A 25,947-nucleotide genomic window follows, 5' to 3' on the forward strand; every position below is an offset into this window, starting at 1 on the left:
ACGCGTCAGCGGTGCCAATATTACAACCCACCCAATATATATATAATAGAAGCCCAATAGATATTGGGCTTCTTTGGACATTGATGATGGAAAAGAAGGACGTTACTATTTTTTTTTATATACAACATAGAATGGCAAGCAAGCTGACGGCCCACCTGATGGAAAGTGGTAACCGTCGCCTATAGACATGAGCAGTGCCATGGACATAACAGAGTATACTGTTTCGCCCGTGATACCACCCATGCGTTGCCATTCCTGAGGACTCGGGTGTTATTCCTCTGTACCCAGTAAATTTACGCCATATCCCACCCTTCAAACCGAAACACAGCCATGCAAACACAGCTGCTTCACGGTTGAACCACGAATAAGACAGAGGTACCCAAGCAATCGACTTTTGTACAAAGTCTCCCTCTGGGATCGCCTATACCAGTCAGATATTCATATTTATTTTGATTAAGTATTTCATTTCGATATTATACGGAATATAATGATATGGTAACCTTAATTGCGCTTTAAGTATACGCTGGCGAGGTACCGGTGAATGACGATAGGTGACTATGAAGTTAGATCAATTAGTCGATCGTAGCGAATACACTAAGAATCGATTACAATCGTTTCCAATAAGAAAACACGTTAAAATCGATCTTACAAGATTTATTATTAATAGTAAGACCACTAGACCCCATCACTAGCATTTTCTCTCTTCATTACTGCAATAACACTAACACACATACTTAAAGATTTAAATAGATGTTCTTTTGTGGTTTTTTTGTTATAATAAGGCTAAACTAAATAAAATCTTTCTCTTTCGCTTGAACTCTGACTAAATATCGAATTCCTTCATAAATTTTAAATTTAGAATGTTGAAAAAAAAATTATCTTCAACTTTTTAAATAAAGAACGTATACAACAAAATTAAAAAAAAGGCAACCCATTAACAAACGAGAATGGTTTGTGACTATCTATTTAGACAAAGGAATACAAGGAGAATGACTTACGTAAAACTTGATGATCACAGAGGCGAGCAACACACCGCAACTCTGTATCAAATCGCCTATCACGTGTATGAGAGCCGCGCGCAGGTTGATATTCCTAGAATATAAAAAATATATTTAAAGCACTTATCTAGTTAGCTCTGGATACATAACTAACTTGACGATTCAAATATACGACAATGTATGCAAACGTCCCAGACATATAGGTAATACAAAAATTTTAAATGTTAATTTTAAACAGGCGTTCAGTAGCTCAACTAGTCCCTGCAGAGCGTAGAAGATGCGGATTCAAAATTCCGCCCATTTCGGGATATTTTTCAATCGCTTAATAATTATTGGAATTTGATTTACATAATTATTTTAATTATGTTTTTAAATGAAAATGAATCGCCATTAGTTATTTTATTTATTTATACTTTCTTGTACACAATGATAGTACATAAAAATATCAAATGTACAAGTGCGAGCTTAACTCTAAAAGAGATCTCTTCCAACAAACCCAAAGTTAAAAGGAGCAACAATTTCAGCGGGTAAAGCGATGTTATTTATATGTTTATTTATTTTAAATAAAAAACTCGGGAACGATTAAAAAAAAATTCGGCAATTTTTTTCCAATATTCCTTGTAATCCGAAAAACATTGTTTGAATAGTAAAATTGAAAAACAAAAACTTTTTTTTTATACTTTTCTATACATTAAAATGCCTGATGGCATTCTCTACCAGTCAACTGTTACGCTAAACAGAGAGAGTAAATTGATTTAACGAAATCAATTTGTAAATGACATAAATATTTTAACAGAAAAAATGTCCAGGCATTTTTTCATTCTACGCGTACATGGACTGGAAATCCGGTGCGCATTTTATCTTGATACGTCATCAAGAAATGTCATGAATAAAAAAAAATAGTAACATAAAGAAAACAAGGTGTCAGGGCCGAAAAAAAGTGGGAAAGAAACGGACGGATGAAAAAAAAGTAATAAGGCTGTCGGTCGGGAAAAAAGTATTTATGCGAGAATTACATTTTTGGAATAACGCCGAGTGAAAAAAATATATGGAAACAGGGAAGAGACAATAAAAATAGATTTTACATCGGTATTTTATTTCAGAAACGGTTGATTTCATTGGTTTCCAGGCATAAATCTATTTTTTTTTTTTCATCTCTAAAATTGTATACCACAAAACACTAGCTGTAAGAAGGCAATATACCTGGCCTGGGACCCGACGACATTCGCCTCAGCGTTGGACAGATCCTTCATGCTGTAATCACCATTTACTAGAGCACCGTTCGTCTGTTTGTGTTCGCGGGATCTTCTAAACAGACGGAACCCGACGCGTGGCGTGTCCGCGTCGTGGTTATGTGTGTGCGTGTGTGGACACGCTGCGCCGCCGTGTGTATGGTGGTGAGCTGGTGAAGAAGGAAAACTTTATATTACTTAATAATGTATGACTATGTGTATCTATCTCTGTGTATCTATCTCTTACAAATACCCTGAATATCAGTTACTTATTAAATTGCTATTCGTTCAAGAGAATCGCCCTCTGATGTTAATAGTTTCGTTAAATATAAAGACCTCTGACAGATATGAAGTTGAGCAGTCGTTCAATACAAACATGAGCGTAATCAAATCCTTTTAGTCCTTCAAGCCGGATACTACATAGGTCCATTTTTGAAAGAACCTTATCAACCTAAATTTTGTAAATTTAGGACACCTAGTTTGACTAAATGTACCCAATTAGGAAAAACAAAAAATAGTATAACGAATAGAAACCGCCTTATAATAACCCAATAACATTTAAATCGATACAAATCAGACACGCAGCCTCCTATTCGTTTCTATTCTCATCTGTAATAAAAAACTATATATATATATATGTATATTCATATTTTTGGTCCTTCAAGCCGAATACTCAAAAAAATAAAACTGAGAGAAACTGACCTATGTCTGACGCGCAGCCATGCAACACGAGCGCCAGTATGACGTTGAAGGCGACCCCGCAGCCGGACACGATCATCATTATGTTCGGCTCGATGTCGTACTCGTCCGTGTGTAGTCGGACGGCCGCCACGTACACGAACACACCAGTCAGAATCCAGATCAGAAGAACTGACACCATCGCACCCAGCACCTCTGAAGGAAAAAGGATATAATAATTTATTTCACAAACTAACAGACTTGATATTAGCCATTTAAACTAATCATATAAAATTATTAATATAATAATATAATGTAAACTAAACGTCTAAATATTTATATGTATGTTGGGCACATATATATGTGCTACATGTAGGTACATGCTTTTTCTTTGTTTAATTAACAGTTTTATTAATTCTACTGGAACGCTAGCGCCTCTGCCTTGAGGAGGTGGGCGTTGACAGCCACGACACAGTTATTTTTAACTAATGTGGCTGTTATTGTACACTACCCTACTTTTGTAATTTTTTATAGTTCCAATAAATACATTTTTTTTTTAATTTTATTCGTTATTTTATACAATTTAAAATTGTGTTTAAAAAAAAACGATTTTAATTGTGACAAAACCAAAGGTCATCATACATTTCGATTTCTCACATATCGGTAGAATATCTGTTGTCGAATATATAAATTTTGTCTGCTTTGCCTGTATGTTTGTCTGTTTTGGCATCATACAAAAACAACGGTTTTCCCAATGGTATTTTATGTTTTTTTAATACATTATCTAGAAAAGATCTACACCATTGGTTTTCCTACTTTAACTTTTTTATACAACTTAGAATGGCAAACAAGCTGACGGTCCACCTGATGGAAAGTGATAACCGTCGCCTATAGACATGAGCAGTACTATGTACATAACAGAGTATACTGTTTCGCCCATGATACAGCCATGCGTTGACATTCCTGAGGACTCAGGTGTTATTCCTCTGTACCCTGTAAATTCATTGCCATATCCTACCCTTCAAACCGAAACACAGCCATGCAAACACAACTGCTTCACGGTAGAAACACGAATGGGACAGAGGTACCCAAGCAATCAACTTTTGTACAAAGTCTCCCTCTGGTGAACCTCCCTACATCTGAACAGGGATAGGTAATATATAGCAATATTTATATATTTTAGTTACAATATCTATATACTGGTCTAATAACGAATACGTTAAAAGTCTGTTATCCAAAAAATATAATTAGATAACAGACTTTTAACATATTCGAAAATAGATATCCGACCGATATGGGCGGTATCGGAATGGGTGATAACCTTTCATTTGCCATCAATGTCCGAAAGGACCCAATATATAGATATTGGATCGGTATTCATAATACCCATACCTACTTCTGAAATTCAAGCGTACGAAGTAACGGACAAGAAACTTGTTAATAATATTTGTATATTTAACAATACATAATTCAATTGCAAATAGTCGAAAATGTACCAAATAGCATTATTTATTTTTATTTATATATTAATATGTTTTGTACATATATAGATATTAAGTTATAACAAAAATGTACACAGGCGGACTTATCCTTTAAAGATATTTCCACCAGACAACCTTGAGAACTCTAAAGCAGAAACTGTCTATAGGATTTGTATATAAAGCATAACATATATGGTGCAAAAATAGTATAATAAATAATAAATTATATTATGAGCAGCTATATTGTTAGTAACAGAGTATAGATAAACAAAATTATAAATATATACATATACATATTGATACATATATAAATAAATATATATAAACATAGAATAACTATTATACATATAAGTACCTATAACATTATCTTATAAAACACTTATCAGAATCATAAAGTTTGAGAAAACAATTTCCATATTCTCTTCCACGTGGAGCCATTATGCGACAGACAATAAGCCTACCTGACATCTGCAGTCAGCCAGGCGTGAACATTTGAATTCGTCTGCATCGTATTCACACGATTAAATACTGTAACCTTGTAACATTGATTATCTTTGCATAGAATTATTCATCATCATCACCCATCATATCAGCCATTAACTGTCCACTGCTGAACATAGGCCTCCTTTCAGGGGGTTTCTGCCAGTAGTTGCCATGCTTGGCAGGCGAATTCGCAACCGTAGTTAGGCAATCCAGCGCTTTCCTCAGCCCTAGAGTAAAGCGAGATTGTATCTTCAAGCCCTTCCGTCGACATTTTGACTTCGAGTAAATTCTACTTCCATTTTTTTTTTACAACACAGTGGACAAACGAGCATGCGGCTCGCCTGATGGTAAGTGACTACCGCCGCCCATGATCACCCACAACACCAACGGCATTGCAGGTATGCTGCCGGCCTTTTAAAAAGGAATATGCTCTTTTCTTGAAGGTTATGTTGTCGTATCGGTTCGGAAATATTCCATTTTCGGGATACACTGCCTCCCCCCACACATCCTTCACAAGACACCTTAAAAATTTGCTGTAAATTTCGCATTTGGCTTTTTGAAGTCCCTTGCCCTCTGTTGCCTAGAGAGATGGCTCCTCTCACTTTGTCTCCGAGCCAGATGTATGTGCTATGTGCTATTTCCTGTCAAATATAAAGGAAAAAACATACTAACCGGCCCGTTTGTATCCATACGACATGTAGACATCGGGTGGCCGCTTCGCGCAGTGGAAAGCGAGCAGCGCCAGTGCGAACCCACCACAGTCGCTGAGCATATGCGCCGCGTCGCACATCACCGACAAACTGCCCGCCAGATACCCGCCGATCAGCTCGCATATCTGTCAATACCATGAGGATGAATTGGTCCATTGTGGCAAATTTATCCATGATGGTTTTAGGAGGAACCACAAGGAGGTCAACCTGATAGGGTATATTGCTAGCAATGAAGCTGATAGGTCCTCCTTACTAATAAGCTACGATCTATAGCAGCGATTCCTAAAAATGGGTTCCGCAGAACCTTAGTGCTCCGTAAAAAAGTCACCAGGGCTCTGCGAAATTATTTATACAGTGAAACAATCTCATTCTTCACATTAAAAATTAAAGGAAACTATAGTATTAAACTATTAAAATATTTCTAATAAAAGCTTTTTTTTTTATTGAAATTAGTGTTTTTGATTTGTAATCGTTTGATATGGAATTCCATAAAATAAAAGTTAATTGATGGGCATTCCGTTACCTTAAAAATTTTTTAACCCCTGATCTAGAGCTAGAGTCTAGCTAAAAAAAAACAAAGCTAGAGTCCTAAATGTGCCGGGATAGCGGTAGAATACAAAAGCATAAAAAGCAATTTTTAGCCCCGGCACTACAGCGAAGAGACGGTACATCGTGGAGTTTTAGTCGATAGAGCAGTACCTACTCGTATTTTTTTTTATACAACTTAGAATGGCAAACAAGCTGACGGCCCACCTGATGGAAAGTGGTAACCGTCGCCTATAGACATGAGCAGTACCATGGTCATAACAGAGTACACTGTTTCGGCCATGATACCCCCCATGCGTTGCCATTCCCGAAGACTCAGATGTTATTCCTCCGTACCCAGTAAATTCACGCCATATCCCACCCTTCAAACCGAAACACAGCCATGCAAACACAATTGCTTCAAGGTAGAAACACGAATGGGACAGAGGTACCTAATACCTAATAATAGAGGTACCTTCTTTACTAATATCTTATATATAACTTAATGCTAAGCTATGACGTAAGAACTGACCATAAAGAATCCGCACAGGACTAGAGCTATCAACAGCTGGGGTATCGCGCTGGGAGGCTCCGACTGCGGCTTCCAGTGGCAGTGCTCGGCCTCTGGCGTCGGAGACACCGGCACCTCTGTGTAAGTTTCCTGAAAAGATAATTTTGTATTAGGACATTTTTTTAATGAATAACAATGGAACGTCAACCCCACCTACGCTAACGGTATACACTGTAAGGGATGACAGGTGAGAATGACAAGGCTGGTCAGTTAGCCCACCATGATGAATATACCTGGGATTCAGCACGATGGTTTCCAGTGGGGACCTTGTGGAGGTCAACCTGACAGAGTATATTTCTAGCAATAGGACTGGAAGTCCGCATTACTAACAATTCTTAATGTCATAGTTATTGGTTAAGCCGTTAATTAAGGCGCTGAAAGGTAAAAAAACAAACTCACTTTTCACATTTCTAATATTAGTAGAAAGGAAGGTTTTGCTTAAAAAAAACTTGCTTTTTATAAAAAAAAATATAATGACATACAACCAAGCATATATCCTTTTTTAACATCCGATCACGAAGACAAAGTCTGTGAACGACTCTCAAATCATTTATAAACATTGAAAATGAGAGTGAAAATAACAATTTTAATAATACCGTTATCATAACCATCCATTTTTCCTCAAACAACAGTAATTGAAGTCCAAATGGGAGGGGGCACGGCGCCGAAATCATTCTATATTCCAAGACTTGCCGAAGATTTCTGCGAAGGGCTGATTAATGCCGCGCGGTGCGACGGGTTGACAGCTTCCTTCGATTGTGATTTAGAAACACTTTTAGCCGATAAAACAAAGGCCCATTTTTATTTTTCGTTTGATGAATAATTTGGAATGAGTAATCATAGCATCCTTAGTAATATTACAAATGTAAAAGTGAGTTTGTTTGCTCTCAGCTCCGTAACAGATTAACAAATTAATATAAAATTTGCTATACACATATAGTACGTATGGGATGGAAAAGGACATAGGCTACCTTCTATCCCGGTCACGCGAACAATGTCACGAGTAAAAGCTACCAAAGAATTATTGTTTTATCTATGCCACAACCGTGACATAGTTTTTATTCGGGTACCATGGAAAAAATCAACAAATTCACTACTATAGTGACTGTTTACTATTGTCAAAGAACCAGACGGAAATGTAAATTGCTACAGTAACTTTATTAGGGACGGTCAATGTCTGTGTGAGTGCGTGTTTGCGTGTGTATGTCTCCCTTTGTGTTTGTCCGTGCGTGCGTACGTGCGTGGGTACGTGCGTGCGTGCGTGCTGCTCTGTGTGTGTGTATAATATGAGCATGTGTGCTTGTACTTGCGTGTATGAATTTATCAAAAATGGACATAATAACTAAACCTCCAAAAATAAATAAAAAAAACGAAAATATAATGATGAGACGAAATATCTTGTAATAAGTGAAATCATTTTTTAAATATAACAATAATATATATTCCTTTTTTCCTGTTTCCTCGAAACTGTCAACCCCAACTGTTCTAGTGCCGAAATTGGGCCCGTCCGCGCATTTATCTTTTTGTTGGGTTTGGGACAGTTGTACCGAGACAAACGACCGAAATGGATGATTGATGCGATATCAATTCTATGCGATTTGTTTGGGCTTATTGAAATTCAATGTAATATCTATATATTTATATTAATTTTATTATATTAGTCGTTCAATCAATATTGAAGCTTCAAAATCCTTTGTTGATTTAAAATTTTGAATTGGTAACGTCATTTCTGTCCCGACGTCTTCTATAGAACATATGCCATATAACATCTTCCCATGATCTGGTGCTATAACATGGGACCATGGCTAGATACTTAGTTTTACATATTCCTAATGATTACACTTTTACCCTGTATAAAAAGTTGCAAAGTAATTCATAGGTTTTTTTTTTTATAATACGTGAAAATGTAAAGGTAACTCTGTTCGCGTTATCAATTAACGCTGGCAATCCAGTAGGTGCAGGTGAGATATGATAGGTAAAGATGACAACATATTTGTTTTTTTTATGGGTGAAAATGAAATGGTTTCTCTCTCTTACTAACAACTAACTAACACTATTACTAACAATTCCTTTCCTCTTAGCGAAGTATTAACTTTTATACCTACAAGTTAAAAATGCTTGCAAATATGGTTAAAATGTTGATCTTGTTATTATTATTAGATCAGCCGTTAACTGTCCACTGCTGAACATATGCCTTTTCCATAAAGGAATTATTGCCAGTAGATGCCACGCTTAGCAGGCGGGTTGGCAACCGCTGTTAGATTATTGGTGATAGATAGATTGGTAAACTCTTTATTTCCTCCATAAGATTACAATACACTTATTATAAATACGAACAATTGCAACGAAATATTACACTGAGAAAACAATGGACGGCCTTATCGCTAAGAGCGGTCTCTTCCAGGCAACCTTTGGATGGAAAAGAGTAATAAAAAGTTTGACTGGAGGCACGAAACTGTGTTCGTTATTTAAATACATAAAGATATATGTATGCGTACAATAATGTGATTTTGGTGATGTTTTATGAAGAGGGACGCTGCTGCTCATCCCTCGACCATTAAGATAGATCCCTAAATCGCCTCTTACGACACCCATGGGATGGCCCATTCTATACCGGCACTAGACGGCGTAATTGCTATTATTTGTTGATAACACCTGTGTCCACTTAACCCTTCTTTGCATGTTTTTTTTTTATTGGTGAAATAAATGAAGGTGATATAACTCATGTTTAAAATTAAAGGAAAAATGGTTAAAAAAAATACAATTTGACAGCTATGTTATGTATCGTAAAAAGGTATCCAGACACGATCAACTTAAAGTGAACTTGGTCTTTTATATAATTTTTGGGCGTTCAATGTTCTGATGGAAGGTTCCACCATTATGCAAAGGATTAACCTTTCAATTAAGAACCGTCGTTAAAAAACGGTATTACGTGCATCTGTATTAACAATACATACAGTGAACTTGCGTAAAGTAGGTAATAAATTACACGTGGCAGAAACGGCACTACTTGTACGAATTGCCCCCATTTCCCGTTCGCGAGGGCAGCTGGCAAATGGATCTTTGTTTCCTGCCCCTGACACTTTTAAGGGGTTATATACAGTTAATTTTTTCAAAAAATCGATTTTTTTTTTATTTTATTTTCTGATTCTACATATATTCAAGAATACACACAAGAAATTTCAAATCGATCCGGCAAATATTTTCGAAGTTACACGCATATTTGTAACGACGTCTCGGAGCGCTTGGGAGTACGAGTATAAGGCCGGAGCGGCATCGACTACCTGAGCGCTGTCCCTTTCATGCATCTGTCTATTGTAAGCATTCCCCTTCTAAAGTGTTTAGATGTGTAAATCAACAGTGTGATTATTTTATTTTATACCTGAAAAGTGAGTTTATATTTTTTCGACCCTAAAGTGGAACATATTTAAGAGTGGTAGTCAGTATACGGAGCCAAGCCAAGCTGTAAACTTGTGAGATCGTTTATTTTTTTGTGTGTAATTTCCAGTGAAAATGAAGTCTTCCCGAATAATGAGAAAATCTCATAATGTACGTAAGTCGAGAGTAAAAAAACGTAAAAATGTTTTCAACCCAAAAACAGCTGAAACAGATGAAAGGAGTTTCAGTGCCTCGGCGAAAAAATTTAAAGAGCAAGAGGAAATCTCCGTCACACGTGATCCGTCTGTTGAGTATCGCATACTAAACTTCATTACTGTTTTTACAGCAATTGCTGAATATGTAAAGTGTAAAGTCTGTGACGGAGATGTCAAGTTTCAAACAACTTCTGAACGAGGACTTGGTTTTCAAATAGTTGTGCTGTGTGATAAGTGTGCCGACCGTAGCGTAAATTCTAGTCCGTTCGTCACGCATTCTTATGAAATAAATCGACGATTTTTATTTGTCATGAGAGTTCTCGGATTAGGATTGAAAGGTGCAGCAAAATTTTGTGGATTAATGGACATGCGAGCTTTTATATCACAGCCAACTTATGATTTGATAATAAATAACATTCACTCCAGTGTAAAAATAGCCACTGAAAAACTTTTTGCACAGGCTTGTACCGAAGAGAAAAATTTGACTTCCGATAATCAAGGTAACGAACATTCAACAGAATTAACTGTATCTGGTGATGGCACATGGAAAAAGCGAGGGTATACTTCCTTGTACGGTGTGACCTCTTTGATTGGATATTATTCAGGTAAAATAATAGATATAGTTGTTAAAAGTGCCTACTGTAAACTGTGTGAAACTTGGAAGAAGAAACTTGATACAGAAGAGTATAATGAATGGTACGAAGAACATAAAAATACTTGCACTGCAAATCATGCTGGTTCCTCAGGGAAAATGGAAGTTGATTCAGTCGTTGAAATGTTCAAACGTTCATTGGAAAAACTCGGAGTCATCTATAAAAATTATATCGGAGACGGTGATTCCAAAACGTACTCGGGAATTTTAAAAGTTAAACCTTATGGTGATGAGGAAGTTGTAAAGAAAGAATGTATTGGACATGTACAGAAACGAATGGGTACGAGACTTCGAGATTGTGTAAAAAAAAATGTTGAGACTGTTGAGAATGCGAAAGGAAAAAAAATACAAAAGAAAACTCTCGGTGGAAAAGGAAAACTCACTGGAAAGATGATCGATAAGTTAACAGTTTACTATGGCTTAGCAATACGTAGAAATTGTGATTCCATTGAGAAAATGTATAATGCTATCTGGGCCACATATTATCACTATTGTTCATCTGACCAAAAACCTCAGCACGACAACTGTCCGAGTGGACCAGACTCATGGTGCAGCTGGCAGAGGGCTGCTGCTGCCAATGAAGTATCTACTTTCGAACATGATTATGAGCCACTACCTGATGATGTTGCTGAAGCTATACGTCCGATTTTTATAGACCTCAGCAATAAAAGTTTATTGGAAAGATGTGTCGGTGGTTTTAACCAAAACAACAACGAGAGTTATAATCAACTGATTTGGAAAATCTCTCCCAAAATTGTTCCGGCAGGCTCGAAAACTGTAGAAACCGCTGCATACATAGCTGCTGGCGTCTTTAATGAAGGAATGGCTTCATTATTATATTATATGAATGCAATAGGAATTACACTTGGACCCAACGCACATTTATATGCCGAAAAAGAAGATGAGCAGCGCGTGAACATCTCCGACCGCAGAGCGCGCGATAGCACCCGAGATGGAAGAATGGCTCGCAGACAACATCAGCTCGAGTTATTGGAAGCTAATGAATCAGCAGAAGGTCTCTTATATGGGCCTGGAATAGATGACACCATGTAAGTTGAAAAAAAAAATTTTTTATCCCATGTAAAGTGCACTCAAAACTTTAAACGCGTTTTTCTCGAAATGGTGTTTTCAAAGTCGGTGACCACTGTAACTCGAAAACGGTTTCTCCGATTCGTCTAAAATTTTGATACAAGCTTCTTAAATATATTTTTCAGTTATTAATCGAAGCTTTTATTTTTCCAATAAAAACTTCGATTTTTTATAAACAATTTAAAGTTGAAATTTTGGTGAAAAATCGACTTTTTTTTTTGAGAAGGCGCCATTTTGACAAAAAATTTTTTTTTGCTTATTCCATCGATTAATAATTGAATTTAACATTACTTTAACTAAATCTTTTTATTTTTTTAATTTCAGATGATCCAGTTCAGAGATAGAGTGGTCACCGCAAGACGTCTTTTTTTAGAGGACCTCCTGGAGATCGGCTGTAGCTCTTCTCCAGAGAAATATTTTTACTAATAATAAGCACTAAAATGTTGTTGAATAATACCATAATAAGTATGTAAACTTTTGGAATCAATAAATTTTAACGGCTTCTCAAAAAAAATTCCTAAAAATTCGCTTTTTTTCGACCCATTAACTGTATATAACCCCTTAAGGCAACACTACGAGAAAACGCTCTTTTGTCAACCGACTTCAAAAAGAACATTCTCAATTCGGTTGTTTGTTTACCTTTATAACTCCGTTAGTTGTAAACCGATTTGGAAAATATTTTTTTATCTATAAAGCATATATTTACGGATTGGTCCCATAGAAATATTATCAAAATCGGTTCAGTAGTTTATTTTTTTTTAAATTAAAACACCAAGTTTTACTGAAGTCGATTGAACACAACTGAAGTCCGTTTTTTTGTACCGACTTCAAAAAGAAGGACGTTTTCAATTCGCTTTTATTTTCTATGTTTGTTACAACATAACTTTGCTAGTTGAAAAACTGATTTGGAAAATTCTTTTTTTATCTAAAAAGCTATACTTAAAATTGGTCCCATAGAAATTTTAACAAAGTCAAATTAAGAACTGATAAGTTGTTAAATCGTAGTCGTCTTAAGTAAGAAGTAAGGGATTTTTTTTTGAACACATATACTGCTTCGTATAGTCTGCTTCCAAAGAACTCAATAAAATTATAAACAAACTAATAAATGACCGAACAAATCGAGCGACGATTGCAAAAAATACGTAATTACAACATAGCGGCGTAATCGTATAACATAATCACAAAAAAATTACATGAAATGTACAGTTTTTACCCTTGAATATTATATAGTTTTCTTCCAGCTTCTCAAGGGTTGACTGTAAGAGGTCCCTCTGTGAGATAAGTCCGTATATGTAAATAAATATTTTTTAAGTATTCAATATAAATTAATTATAATAAAGATTATTACAATAACAACAGGGGAAAGTAATGGAGACTAGCGGCCCCCATTGCTACCAATATATCCTATCGTGTCGACCTCCACGCGCTCTTCCCTGGAAACCATTTTGGTTAATTCTTTCCGAATTTGTCACTATGAGTCAACTGACCTGCTTTCATCCGCACCTGTCATTTCTCACTGGTACCTGCCAGCGATAGCATAGGTGGAGTTACCATTTCATTATCACTAATTAAAAAGGATCATACCATTATCACCCATTAAAAAAGTAAACTATTCGTAACTTTATTTATTTATTTATTCATTAGTACAAATATGTGTAGGTACATGGCGGACTTAATGCTAAAAGCATTCTCTCTCAGTCAACCATAGGGAAGTGTCAGAATACTCGATTGCGGTATTAGTAATTATTGATATACATACATACTAAAATTACATATATAAACGAATAAATATATATAAATAACAAATATACTTACACATATAAATACAAATTATGAGGTAAATTCGTCCAACCGTTTTCTGATTATGCTTCTGGGAATTATACGATATTTTAATAATCTTTTTATATAATAAATAAATACATACAACCTAGATTATTTTTCTCTGCAAAAAACTAGTTTTGTAATTTTATCATATTAGTTTGTTTTCTTAAAAAAATTAGCATAGACTCGTTAGATGATTGTTTGGGTTATAGCTAAATCTGTACAACCGATGACCTTCGTAAAACCTCGAAAACCCGGTACAGTCGACGTTAGAAGTCGACGAAAAACTCATGACCGTTATTTACGGGTTTTTTTGCAATGTGATTTACGTCATTACTAATATTATAAATGTAAAAGTGAGTTTGTTTTTCTGTTACCTTATAGCGCCTTAACGGCTTAACCGATCACTCATTAATTTATTTACTTACTAGCTGACCCGGCTGATTGGTGCCCCGCTGGTGTATACCAATAGCGCGGGTGGGGTTACTATTTCATTATCACCCATAAAAAATCTCTATATCAATTTGCAATTATATTGTAAACTGCAAGTGTGAAATCTATATATTTAAATAAAAATCAATTACAGAATGTATGTAAGCGCATCATATGCATGGGACCTATGCTAATGATAATTATCAATTTTAACTTTTCTTTGCATGATTTTTTTTATTGGTAAAATAAACCAAAGTGATATAATACATATTCAAAGTTAAAGAAAATTAAAGAAAAAAAAAATAATACGACAGCTATGTTTTTTTTTCTGAATTGGACATTAAAAAGGTATCCAGACACGATCAACTTAAAGTGAACTTGTTTTTTTATACAATTTTTGAGCATTTAATGTTATGATGGAAATTTCCATCATTATGCAAAGAAGGATTAAGATTTTGATACAAAATCTGAAAATGCGTTTCTTTATCACTTCTTGCCGCTTTAACGGCTCATCAGGACCTAGGCTACTTTTTATCCTGGCCAAGCAATATATCCCGGTCACACGGACGAAATCGTGGCAAAGACTATTCATGGGGGGAAAAGGAATCGTTAATAATGGGATTAGCAACCCTGTTACTAGCAATATACCATACCAGGTCGACCTCCTCGCGGTTTCCCCTGGAAACTAACGTGATTGATACATTAGTGAATTTGTCACGATAGGCAAACTGACCTGCTTCATCTTCACCTATCATTCCTCACTGGTGTCCCGCCAGTGTATACCGATAGCGCAGGCGGAGTAATCATTCCATTACCATCCATTAAAAAAAAGATTAATCATAGGTATAAGATTTTACAGACCAACAATAATATCAGACCAATGCCAATAAGGAAGTAAAATGTATTGCTATTATATTAGTATTAAGTAGATTGCATAGTTGTCACAAGTCAATTTTGTTTCGCAAATAACAGCAACTTCAACCGTTACAAAATGAATATGTAATTATAACTAATGTTCGCAGTGTTCTAATTTTAAAACAAGGTGTTTTATACACATGATACGAGCGTCAAACTGAAAATCCTTAGAAAATCAAAAACTGATTAAATTAGCAAGTTTTTACCTTTATTTTATATTTTCAAAATAGTCATCAATTAACGTCAATACATCGCTGCATCCGATAGAACCACTGAGAAAAGCACTTCGCCCACTCGTCCTTAGGGATCTCTTCGACGGCCTTCTGGCTACGTTAGCCACAGCTTCGTCGGCGTCAATAAAACGTTTTCCTCGAAGTTTCTTTTATTTTTCGGAATAAATAAAAGTCGGATGACCCAGTAGTTCTACGTCTGAGGTCGCCAAATAATCGATCGTTTGCATGGCGGTGTGCGACGAAGCATTGTCGTGGTGAAGGAGGATCCTACAGCGAGGTCGTTTCTTAGGCACTTTTTCCAAAAATCGTGGCAAACAATTGTTACTGTACCACTCTGCAGTAACTGTTTTTCGATACTCTAAAACAATTGTCGCGTAATGACCTATCCTTCCAAAGAACAAGGCCACTATCTTTTATCCCACGCTTCGACCTCTCTTCACTTTAGTTGGCAACTCCTCGGAAGGAAACACCCACTGAGCTGACTGTCTTTTAGTTTCGGGATCATAACAGCAAATCCATTTTTCGTCTCCCGTAACTATGTCAAACACAGAATGTGAGTCACCTCGGTTATATCTTTCATGCATTTCACGGCACCAATCAACACGACGGAGTTTTTGAGCCTCGGTCAAATTATAAGGTATCCACCGGGCACAAAGCTTCCTGACCGCCAAATGTTCATGGAGAATTTTGTACACTTAACTCATACCAATCCCTAAGCTTGCCCGGATCTGCTGATAGGCCACTCTTTTGTCAGTCTATCATACGCCGCACAACAATAACGTTATCTTCAGTCGTCGCCGTAGAAGGCCGTCCCTCACGCACATCATCGATGAGATTAGTGCGACCACGTTTAAACTCATTAAACCAGTTGTAAACAGTGGCACGAGACGGAGCTTCATTGTGAAAGGCCAATCGTAGTCTATCATTACTTTCTTGTTGACTTAGATGACATCGAAAGTCATAAAAAATCATCGCATAAAAATTTTCTCGTGTTAAGTTTGTGAAAACGTTACACAGACTATTTTCAATTTGCCGCCAAACCGTAAAACAAATGACAAACGAATAAATTATATACTCAATATTATTCGTAAAAAGTTCAATTTTCAAAATATTAACATTTTTTTTAATATTCTGCTTTCAAGTAGCCAGTTCTAAAAATTTTCATTTATTTTAACATCCATTGTATAAGTATGTAGGTATTATATTTATTCATAGTATATGTATTTATGTAATATTTTATTATGTATCTTAATATTTTATTTAACTGTATATTTGTTTATGTATTCTAAATACTAATAGTTGTAGCACTTCAGCTGCCCGCTAACGACATGCTTTCTAACTGGGTTGACTGGAAGTGATCTCTGTCAGAGATAACACCACCCTTGCTCACAATATTTATAAATGCATTAACAATGTAATTTACAAGTGCAATAAAGAATATAATATAAAGAACATAATATATATTACACCAGTGAGTGATCGTTGATGAAGACGAAATCAGATCACTTGACCGACGTAACGAATTCATCAGAAATTAACCACGAAGATTTTCAGGGGGGAGGACCGCAAAGTAGGGTATATTGCTATTTACGGGGCCGTTAATCCCCATTACCTGTATTACCTTCCTTCTCCCGCAAACAGCTTTGTTATCGTATTTACACAAAATTAGATACGTCCAACATAAAATAAACAGTTTCACAATCACTGGCCAGCGAGCGGGTCAAGAGTAACTTGTAAAAAGTTTGCGAACAACTTACCTACCTACTAGCCTAATTTACTTTGGTTCGCACAATGCTTTTTATGTACATAAATGTCTAAATTGTTAATAGATTAAATTGTTTAAATTCAATAAGCAAAATTATCTAAAACCCACACCAGAATTGTATATTACTCAGTCCAGAATTGTCTATTCCCCACTCCAGAATTGTCTATTGCTCACTCCAGAATTGTCTATTGTCCACTCTAGAGTTGTCTCTTGCTCAACCAAGTATACGAGGGAAGCTTCACAAGTACATGTCTCAGAATACATATGCACCTATTTTAAGCCTTCTCCCCCCTGGAAAATAATATTAAATACTGACGTATTTATATGAGGGTGATAGTTTGCTATTACAGCAAATTTACTGGGTACGGATGAATAACACCTGAGTCCTCAGGAATGGCAACGCATGGGGGGTATCATGGGCGAAACAATATACTCCGTTATGTCCATGGTACTGCTCACGTCTATAGGCGACGGTTACCACTTTTCATCAGGTGGGCCGTCAGCTTCTTTTAAGTTGTATAAAAAAAAATGACATCATCATCATCCTATCAGTCGTTAACTGTTCACTGTTGAACATGGCCTATGTTCGGTACCTTCTATTGGGAAGTTTTACCAGTAGCGTCCCTATTTAAAATTTGCTGATATTTAAATAGGGACGCTACTGTCCATCCCTCGACCATTAAGTTTCTTTATTCACCTCTTACGATACCCACGGGAAAGCAAGGGGTCATTCTATGCCGAGACCACACGGCCATTTTTAAAAACATTAAAAAAAATTAATTGTTTTTTTTTAATTGACACATAATTGCGACGTTATCACACTCCGGCAAAATCAAGTATGAACGCTCTTAATAAGATGAAAATGGAATCGATAACCGCGCCTAAGATTACCATTCCATTATTATATATTAAAAAATACTGATGTATACTAGGCATAGGTAATATGGATATCAATCCGAAATCTATATATTGGATATCAATCCGAAACCTATATATTGAATATCAATGCGAAACCTATATATTGGATTCCTCTGGATATTGATGGCGAATAAAAAGTCATCACCCATTTCGGTAACGTCCATATCGGTCAGATATCTATTTTCAAATATGTTACGTCTGTTATTAAATATTGCTTTTGTAATTATTTATATTTATAATAAGTTTACTATTGTAATCTTTTGGAGGAAACAATAAAGAGTATCTATCTATCTATCTATCTATAACAGACTTTTAACGTATACATTATTGGACTAGTGTATAGATATTGTAACTGAAATATATAGATATTGCTACCCACCCCTAGTATGTACAAAGAAGCATGGTACGAACAGGAATTAGAATTACGAGGAATTTTACTATTACTACACGGTATAAAACAAAGTCGCTTCACGTCTATTTATCCCTATGTATGCTTAGATTTAAAACTACGCAAAGGATTGTGATGCAGTTTTTTTAATAGATAGAGTGATTCAAGAGGTAGGTTTATATGTATAATACATGCATTATATAGTAGAGAAACACTGATAATTTAAGAGGTTTCTAATATGATGTGATGCAATGTGCACCCGTGCGAAACCAGGGCGTGTCGCTAGTATATGATAAAAATAACAATCCATACCTATACACGTCCGACCCATTACTTTCAACCTTATATCAAAGTTATAAGGGTCGAATATGAACTGAAATAACTAATAAATTCAGAAGGCACTCGAACCAAACTTAGTTATATACATATATAATATGTTATGTATTTCTTTATCCTTATTTAAGTAATATAAATGTGGAGCTAAGATGTGCAGGCATCGAAAGAGGTCTGTTTAAATCGAAGCATTTGGCGTTGTATTGTTTCTGCCTACCCTAATGAGAAACAGGCGTAACAGATATGTATGTATAACCAGAGGAGACTTTGTACAAAAGTCGATTGCTTGGGTACCTCTGTCCCATTCGTGTTTCTACAGTTTCAATTATCAATCCTTTCCCCCTACAAGACTAGGTTAAACCCTATAATTCAATGTATAGAATATTTTATATATTAAAGCATGCGGGTAAAGCAGCGGAAAACACCTAGTATTGTAAGTGTGAAAGTGAGTTAATTTTTCACATTCATGATATTACATACATACAAAATTTTTTTATTTTTTTATGCAACTTAGAATGGCAAACAAGCTGACGGCCCACCTGATGGAAAGTGGTAACCGTCGCCTATAGACATGAGCAATACATGGACATAACAGAGTATACTGTTTCACCCATGATACCCCCCATGCGTTGCCATTCCCGAGGACTCAGGTGTTATTCCTCTGTACCCAGTAAATTCACGTCGTATCCCATCCTTCAAACCGAAACACAGCCATGCAAACACAACTACTTAACGGTTGAAACACGAGTGGGACAGAGGTACCCAAGCAATCGACTTTTGTACAAAGTCTCCCTATCTGAATTCAGTTGAAAATTATGCTAATGATTTTCTATTGCGTAGGTAAATAATTACTTACATTAGCTACCATTTTGGCTGCGTTTCAAACTGTATAAATTGTCACTTAACAACACCATAAGCACCCACACACTAACAATTGAATATCATTATTATTCATGTGCCGCATATTTTTATAGATTTTTTATTTTCCTATGTGGGTAGTTGAATAAGTGATGTGTAAAGAGACACGTCCCTAATTTCTTACGTCGTTCGGCGGCCCGTTAAGGTCAGCGGAGCAAAAAATCAATGGGTTGATTTGTGTATGACCCACTGATTTTGCCTTTTAGACAAAGGCCTTATACAGTTTTGGGATCGCAGTAATGTCAATAAACAACAATATTTTTTTTATACAAATTAGAATGGCAAACAAGCTGACGGCCTACCTGATGGAAAGTGGTAACCGTCGCCTATAGACATGAGCAGTACCATGGACATAACAGAGTATACTGTTTCGCCCATGATACCCCCCAAGCGTTACCATTCCTGAGGACTCAGATGTTATTCCTCTGTATCCACTAAATTCACGCCATATCTCACCCTTCAAACCGAAACACAGCCATGCAAACACTACTGCTTCACAGTTGAAACTTGATTGCTATCATAACTATATATTATAGGGAGGAAAAGAATTGATGGTAATGGGCTGTCAAACCCCATTTCGTGTCGAGTGTCGTAAGAGGCGACTAAAGAAATACGAGGTATAGGCAGTATCATCCTTTTTAAAACATCTCTAAAACCTAACTGCGGTTGCCAATCCGCCTGCTAAGCGTGGCAACTACTGGCAAAACCCCGCAAGAGGACGGCTAATGTTCAGCAGTAGACAGTTAAAAACTGATATCATTGTTACTGCATAATCTATGGTTGCTGCAAGTATCGTGAAGTGTGGAGCAAATTGCGACGACCTACTAATCAGCAGCCACATTCACGTCATTCGTTATACTTTACTTATATACCGTCACCTCTTCGTTTCATATATGTATATACAAAGTATTGTAAATTTATATAGTTCAGTTGCTTACATATTAAAATCATCTCCAAATAAACAACAAACTCGTTATTACTGCAAACCCAGTAAAATAAACTTGGAACTACCCAATCGGCAATAAGCTCTCAGTACCCACTCAATGTTGAAGCCCAAATCCATCACCCATATTATAAGTCAACCAGCTGCAAACCATGACATATGCGAGCGTACACCAAACGCAATTTCTTGGGAACTCAAATCCAATACATAGCATAAAAAAAAATACCCAATCGGCAAAGGCAAACCAACACACACACGCCCAAATAATCATGATAGTTAAATTTATTGTCTTGCTTATTCCTTATACTCGTATTGTATAATGCAAATAAAGTATATTCATTCATTCACACATATGTAAACACTAATTGAATTTCATATATATTAACCAATATATCAGTATACTAAAGTGACGCACATTCAATATCAGTAAAATATTTTACTATCTCTTGTATGTGGGAGGAAAGGGATTGTTAGTAATGGAGACTGAGAATCCCATTGCTAGCAATATACCCAACCAGGTCGACCTCCTCGCGGTTCCCCCTGGAAACTATCATGATTAATTCCTGATGAATTCATCATGATGGGCTAACTGGCCTGTTTTCATTTTCATCTATCACCCTTCACTGGTGCTCCACCAGCGTATCCCGTTAGCGCAGGCGGAGTTACCATACCCTTTACACCCATCAAAAACATCTCTTGTATGTATAAATAGATAAGACTAAATAAAGACGGGTGATTTATCACCTAGTAGTTATAGATCATGATACAAAATAACCTATGTAATTCTCCATTCCGGGGAAGGAATGAATAATCGGTAATGAGCAGTTGGTTCTTATTGCTGACAATATCCCATCTGGTCGACCTTCACAAAGTCTTCACTGGAAACTATCGTGGTTAATTCTTAGTGAAATCCCCATGATGGAACAAGCCGTGATAATACGCTGGCGAGGCACCAGTGACGGATGCCTCACGTTTCACCCCATTAAAAAAAAACTTCCCCATTCCAAATACTATCCTTATTTTTATAAAAACTAAAACCTCAAATCTTTTCTTTATTTTAATAACCTTTTGTGTACAAAAAGGTTATTAAAATGTAAAAACAAACATAATAGTGCACAAAGGCGAGTTTATCTCCAATAGAGATTTCTTCCAGCAAACCCAATATCAGAAAACTGACAGTACATTAGTAGTTACAATCACACATGTGTACCAATCGACTTAAATGTTATAGTAAAAATAAATAAATAAAATGTCTTTACAATTGAAAAGACCACCAAGAAAATCTATTTTACCTTTTGGAGTTTCGTCACTTCCTTTCAAATTTGAAATTTAGAACAAAAGAAAAATACTACTAGCTAATACCCTTGGCTTTACCCGTATGCATTAGTACACAAAGTATTCTATATGTAAAGTACTCTATGAGCGAATTTATCTGTATCAAATTTCACACAAATTCATTCATCCGTTTTAGCGTAACATACATCCAAACACTTATAAAAATTTTCAAATTTATAATATTGGGAAGATTGTCGTTTTTATGAGCAAGGGATGTAAAAGTATGCCAAATTTCAGAACGAATACTTGAACTACGTTACGTTACGGCGCCAAATGGTAACAAACAAATAAATAACAAGTACCTACATTTTGCTCGATAAAATATCGACATTTATGTAGCCGATTCAAACCGATTTTCAGTATTATTTTTGCATAACATAATCTTTTTGGATTTCTCCCGTTTTTGTCACATTTTTCTTTGCAGAATAAAAAAACTGCTAGTTACGAAGCAAAATAACTGTATGTACACACGCCAGTTGTAATATCTATATATTGAGCAAATAACAGATATATTAAATACCTATCAGTTATTCAATCCTACCTATCAGTTATTAATATTATAAATAAGAAAGTGAATTTAAAAAAAATTGTTTATAACTACTCCTCTTCATCCAAAGGTTGCCTGGAAGAGATCGATTTTAGCGATAAGGCCACCCATTGTTTTCTCATTATGATAATTTCTTGTAATTGTTTGTATCTATAATAAGTTTACTATTGTAATCTTTTGAAGGAAACAATAAAGAGTATCAATCTATCTATCTAAAGTGACTTGTTACCTCTTGGCGTCTCAATGGCTTGACAAATTGTTATGAAATTTAGTAAACACGTATGAGATGGAGAAGGTCATAGGTTATTTTATCCCGGTCAATGAACATACACAGTCACGCAGACAAAGTCGCGGATAAAAATTATCATATCATTAGATAAAAGTATATGTATATCAAAATAAAGCGCGTGATAAAAATGTATATACCTATAGATATCCAACTAGTATGGGTGATCTTGGGGGGAAAGGGATTGTTGAATGTTGGAATGGAGACTAAAAATCCCATTGCTAGCAATATACCCAACCAGGTCGACCTCCACGCGGTTCCCCCTGTAAACTATCATGGTTAATTCCTGATGAATTCATCATGATGGGCTGACTGGCCTGTTTTCATTCTCATCTATCACCCTTCACTGGTGCTCCGCCGGCGTATCCCGTTAGCGCAGGCGGGGTTACCATACCATTTTCACCCATAAAAAAAAACTAGTATGGGCGATATTAAATAGATGATGTTCTGTTTTTTCGCCACCAAAGTCCAGAGAATTACCGTGTGGTCCCAACATAGCACGAGCCACGCCTTCCTTTCCCATAGGCGTCGTAAGAGAGGGCTAAGGCAACGTAATGTTCGAGGGATGGGCAGCAGCGTCTCTTAGAACATCACCAAAGCCTAACTGCGGTTACAAATCCGCCTGCCAAGCGTGACAAACTGGCAAAACCCAATACATGATAATGTTTAGAAGAATCTAATATACACGAGTAGATATCGAGACGGTACTGATATAAATTCCAAAATAGAGTTTAGTCGGGGGGAAAGGGATTGTTAGTAATGGAGACTAAAAATCCCATTGCTAGCAATATGCCCAACCAGGTCGACCTCCACGCGGTTAACCCTGGAAACTATCATGGTTGATTCCTGATGAATTCATCATGATGGGGTAACTGGCCTGTTTTCATTCTCATCAATCACCCTTCACTGGTGCTCCGCCAGCGTATCCCGTAAGCGCAGGCGGAGTTACCATTCCATTTTCACCCATCAAAAATAAAAATGGAGTTTAGTCTAGTAAAAGGTATCTCAAAAAATACAATACGAATAGACGTATGCTTGGTAAAGCGACAATCACGTAGTAAATTCTATTACTTGAAATCCTTGAACGCGAGTACCTTTGATAACTAGTTATCTACCACTTATTGCCTATCATATAACTCGATACATATTTCATTTTATCTCGTGTCAGGATTGACAATGATTTTGAAAACCTACAGTATAATTTCTTTCAACAGAATTTAAAGAAAATGTAAATAAATACATAACTATTTCGACCACAAAATAGACTATCTTGTGGTCGAAACAGTTTTTTTTTAATGGGTAATAATGGAATGGTAACCCCACCCGCGCTATCGGTATACACCGGCGGGGCACCAGTGAAGGATGATAGGTGAGGATAAAGTAGGTCAGTTAGCCCATCGTGACGAATTCAACAGGAATTGTTCACGATGGTTTCCAGGGGGAACCACGTGGAGGTCGACTTGATAAGGCATATAGAAGTGCATAGGTGGCGCAAGAGTGAATTCATCATTTTTCGTGCATAAAATACAAAAACTTGTAATGCACAAAAATATCAAATATACATATATAATTTATTAAACTACTTATTATAACAATATATATATATATATATATATATATATATATATATATATATATCGGACTCAATTTCGTGTTTTTGTTCACAAGTCGATATGGCGTGAATTTACAGGGTACAGAGGAATAACATCTGAGTCCTCAGGAATGGCAACGCATGGGAGGTATCATGGGCGAAACAGTATACTCTGTTATGTCCATGGTATTACTCATGTCTATAGGCGACGGTTACCGCTTTCCATCAGGTGGGCCGTCAGCTTGTTTGCCATTCTAAGTTGTATAAAAAAAAACCTCATATATTTTTTTGTTAAATATCTTCTATGTATTATATGTACTCGTATCTTGCCTCGTCGTAAACCTTTTCAACCTATTTCAAACTCATTCAGGAAACAAAGTGTCTTACGATAAAAATAAACACCCAGGCAAATACATTGTTCGCAGAATGCGGTTGCCATCAATCCACGACTATTCACAACCATAGATTAAATATAATATTTTTCTATTATATATACCACTGAGTCGAATGTCATTAAACCGTGCATTATTGTGTTAACAATATTGTTTATTACTCATGCCTATATTATAACACAAATAGCAAAATTTTATCAAAGTAATTTGTATGCCACCATAAACTTCAAGCGATAACAAAACGGTACACTTTATTTTACAACGCGAGATTTGATGTCCGGTCATATTGGTATCACGTTTTATTATTATTATTATTTATTATTTCACTATTAACTGTCCACTGCTGGTCATAAGCCTTCCCCATAAAGTATGTTTTGCCAGTAATTTTAAGAGGGACTCTGCTGCCCATCGCTCGACCATTAAGCTTCTTACGACACCCATGGGAAAGGAAGGGGTGGCCCATTCTATGCCGGGGCACACACGCCGAACCTACGTGCATAAACATTTTCTAGCTACTACTTTAAAGATAAACAACATTGTAAACTAGTGACCCGGCCCAGCTTCGCTCGAGTAAATAGAATTTTCTAAAATAATTACCTCTCTTATTAATAAAAAACATAAAAACTCTCATAAACCTATTTTAGCAATTGAACTGTTGTCTCTTTATTTTGTTCTAAATTCCCAATTTAAAAGACAGTGGCAAAACAATGTAATAATTAAAATAGGTTTATTTTAATGGGTGATAATGGAATGGTGACCCCGCCTGCACTATCGCTATGCGCTGGCGAGGCACCAGTGAGGGATGATAGGTGACGATGAAAGCAAATCAGTTAGCCCATCGTGACGAATTTCGCTAGAATTAACCATAATGGTTTCCAGAGGAAACCGTGTGGAGGTCGACCTGATAGGGTGTATTACTGACAATGGGTCAGTTAGACCCCATTATTAACAATCCCTTTCCTCCCAGTTAAAATAGGTTTGTAGGTTTTAGTTTGTAGTAATAAAGGAGTTAGTATATAAGCCTATGTTACTTGGTGATAATGTGGTCCCGGCATAGAATAGGCCACCCTATCTTTTCCCATGGGTGTCGGAAGGCGACTAAGGGAACTTATGGTCAA

General features: G+C 36.2%; 2 protein-coding genes across 3 annotated transcripts in view; one reads left to right on the top strand and one right to left on the bottom strand.

The window, feature by feature from the left end:
* LOC113511213 (zinc transporter 2-like) overlaps nt 1-25,947 on the bottom strand; it is a 42,718-nt gene that overhangs the window by 12,557 nt on the left and 4,214 nt on the right. Inside the window, exons 1-6 of one of the 2 annotated variants that reach the window (XM_052900301.1) lie at nt 19,674-19,959; nt 6,640-6,768; nt 5,545-5,707; nt 2,933-3,124; nt 2,202-2,400; nt 999-1,092 (exon numbers count right to left, since the gene is read on the bottom strand). In XM_052900301.1, the coding sequence (XP_052756261.1) occupies nt 999-1,092; nt 2,202-2,400; nt 2,933-3,124; nt 5,545-5,707; nt 6,640-6,768; nt 19,674-19,685 (789 nt within the window). In that variant the 5' untranslated portion in view covers nt 19,686-19,959. Of the gene's footprint in view, nt 1-998; nt 1,093-2,201; nt 2,401-2,932; nt 3,125-5,544; nt 5,708-6,639; nt 6,769-19,673; nt 19,960-25,947 lie in introns of those variants that run through there. The other variant, XM_052900300.1, reaches the window with a different exon arrangement.
* LOC128201915 (uncharacterized) lies at nt 10,406-12,571 on the top strand. Its single transcript, XM_052900299.1, has 2 exons — nt 10,406-11,972; nt 12,337-12,571. Exons 1-2 carry the CDS (start codon nt 10,582-10,584, stop codon nt 12,338-12,340), a joined length of 1,395 nt encoding a protein of 464 aa, XP_052756259.1. The 5' UTR covers nt 10,406-10,581; the 3' UTR covers nt 12,341-12,571.

Source organism: Galleria mellonella, unplaced genomic scaffold (genome assembly GCF_026898425.1).
Source record: "Galleria mellonella isolate WM207_F2 unplaced genomic scaffold, CSIRO_AGI_GalMel_v1 utg643, whole genome shotgun sequence".
Lineage (NCBI taxonomy): Eukaryota > Metazoa > Arthropoda > Insecta > Lepidoptera > Pyralidae > Galleria > Galleria mellonella.

Bases quoted from the DNA above. Each gene is read 5' to 3' on its own strand.
- LOC128201915 (XM_052900299.1), top strand. From the start codon at position 10,582: ATGAGAGTTCTCGGATTAGGATTGAAAGGTGCAGCAAAATTTTGTGGA.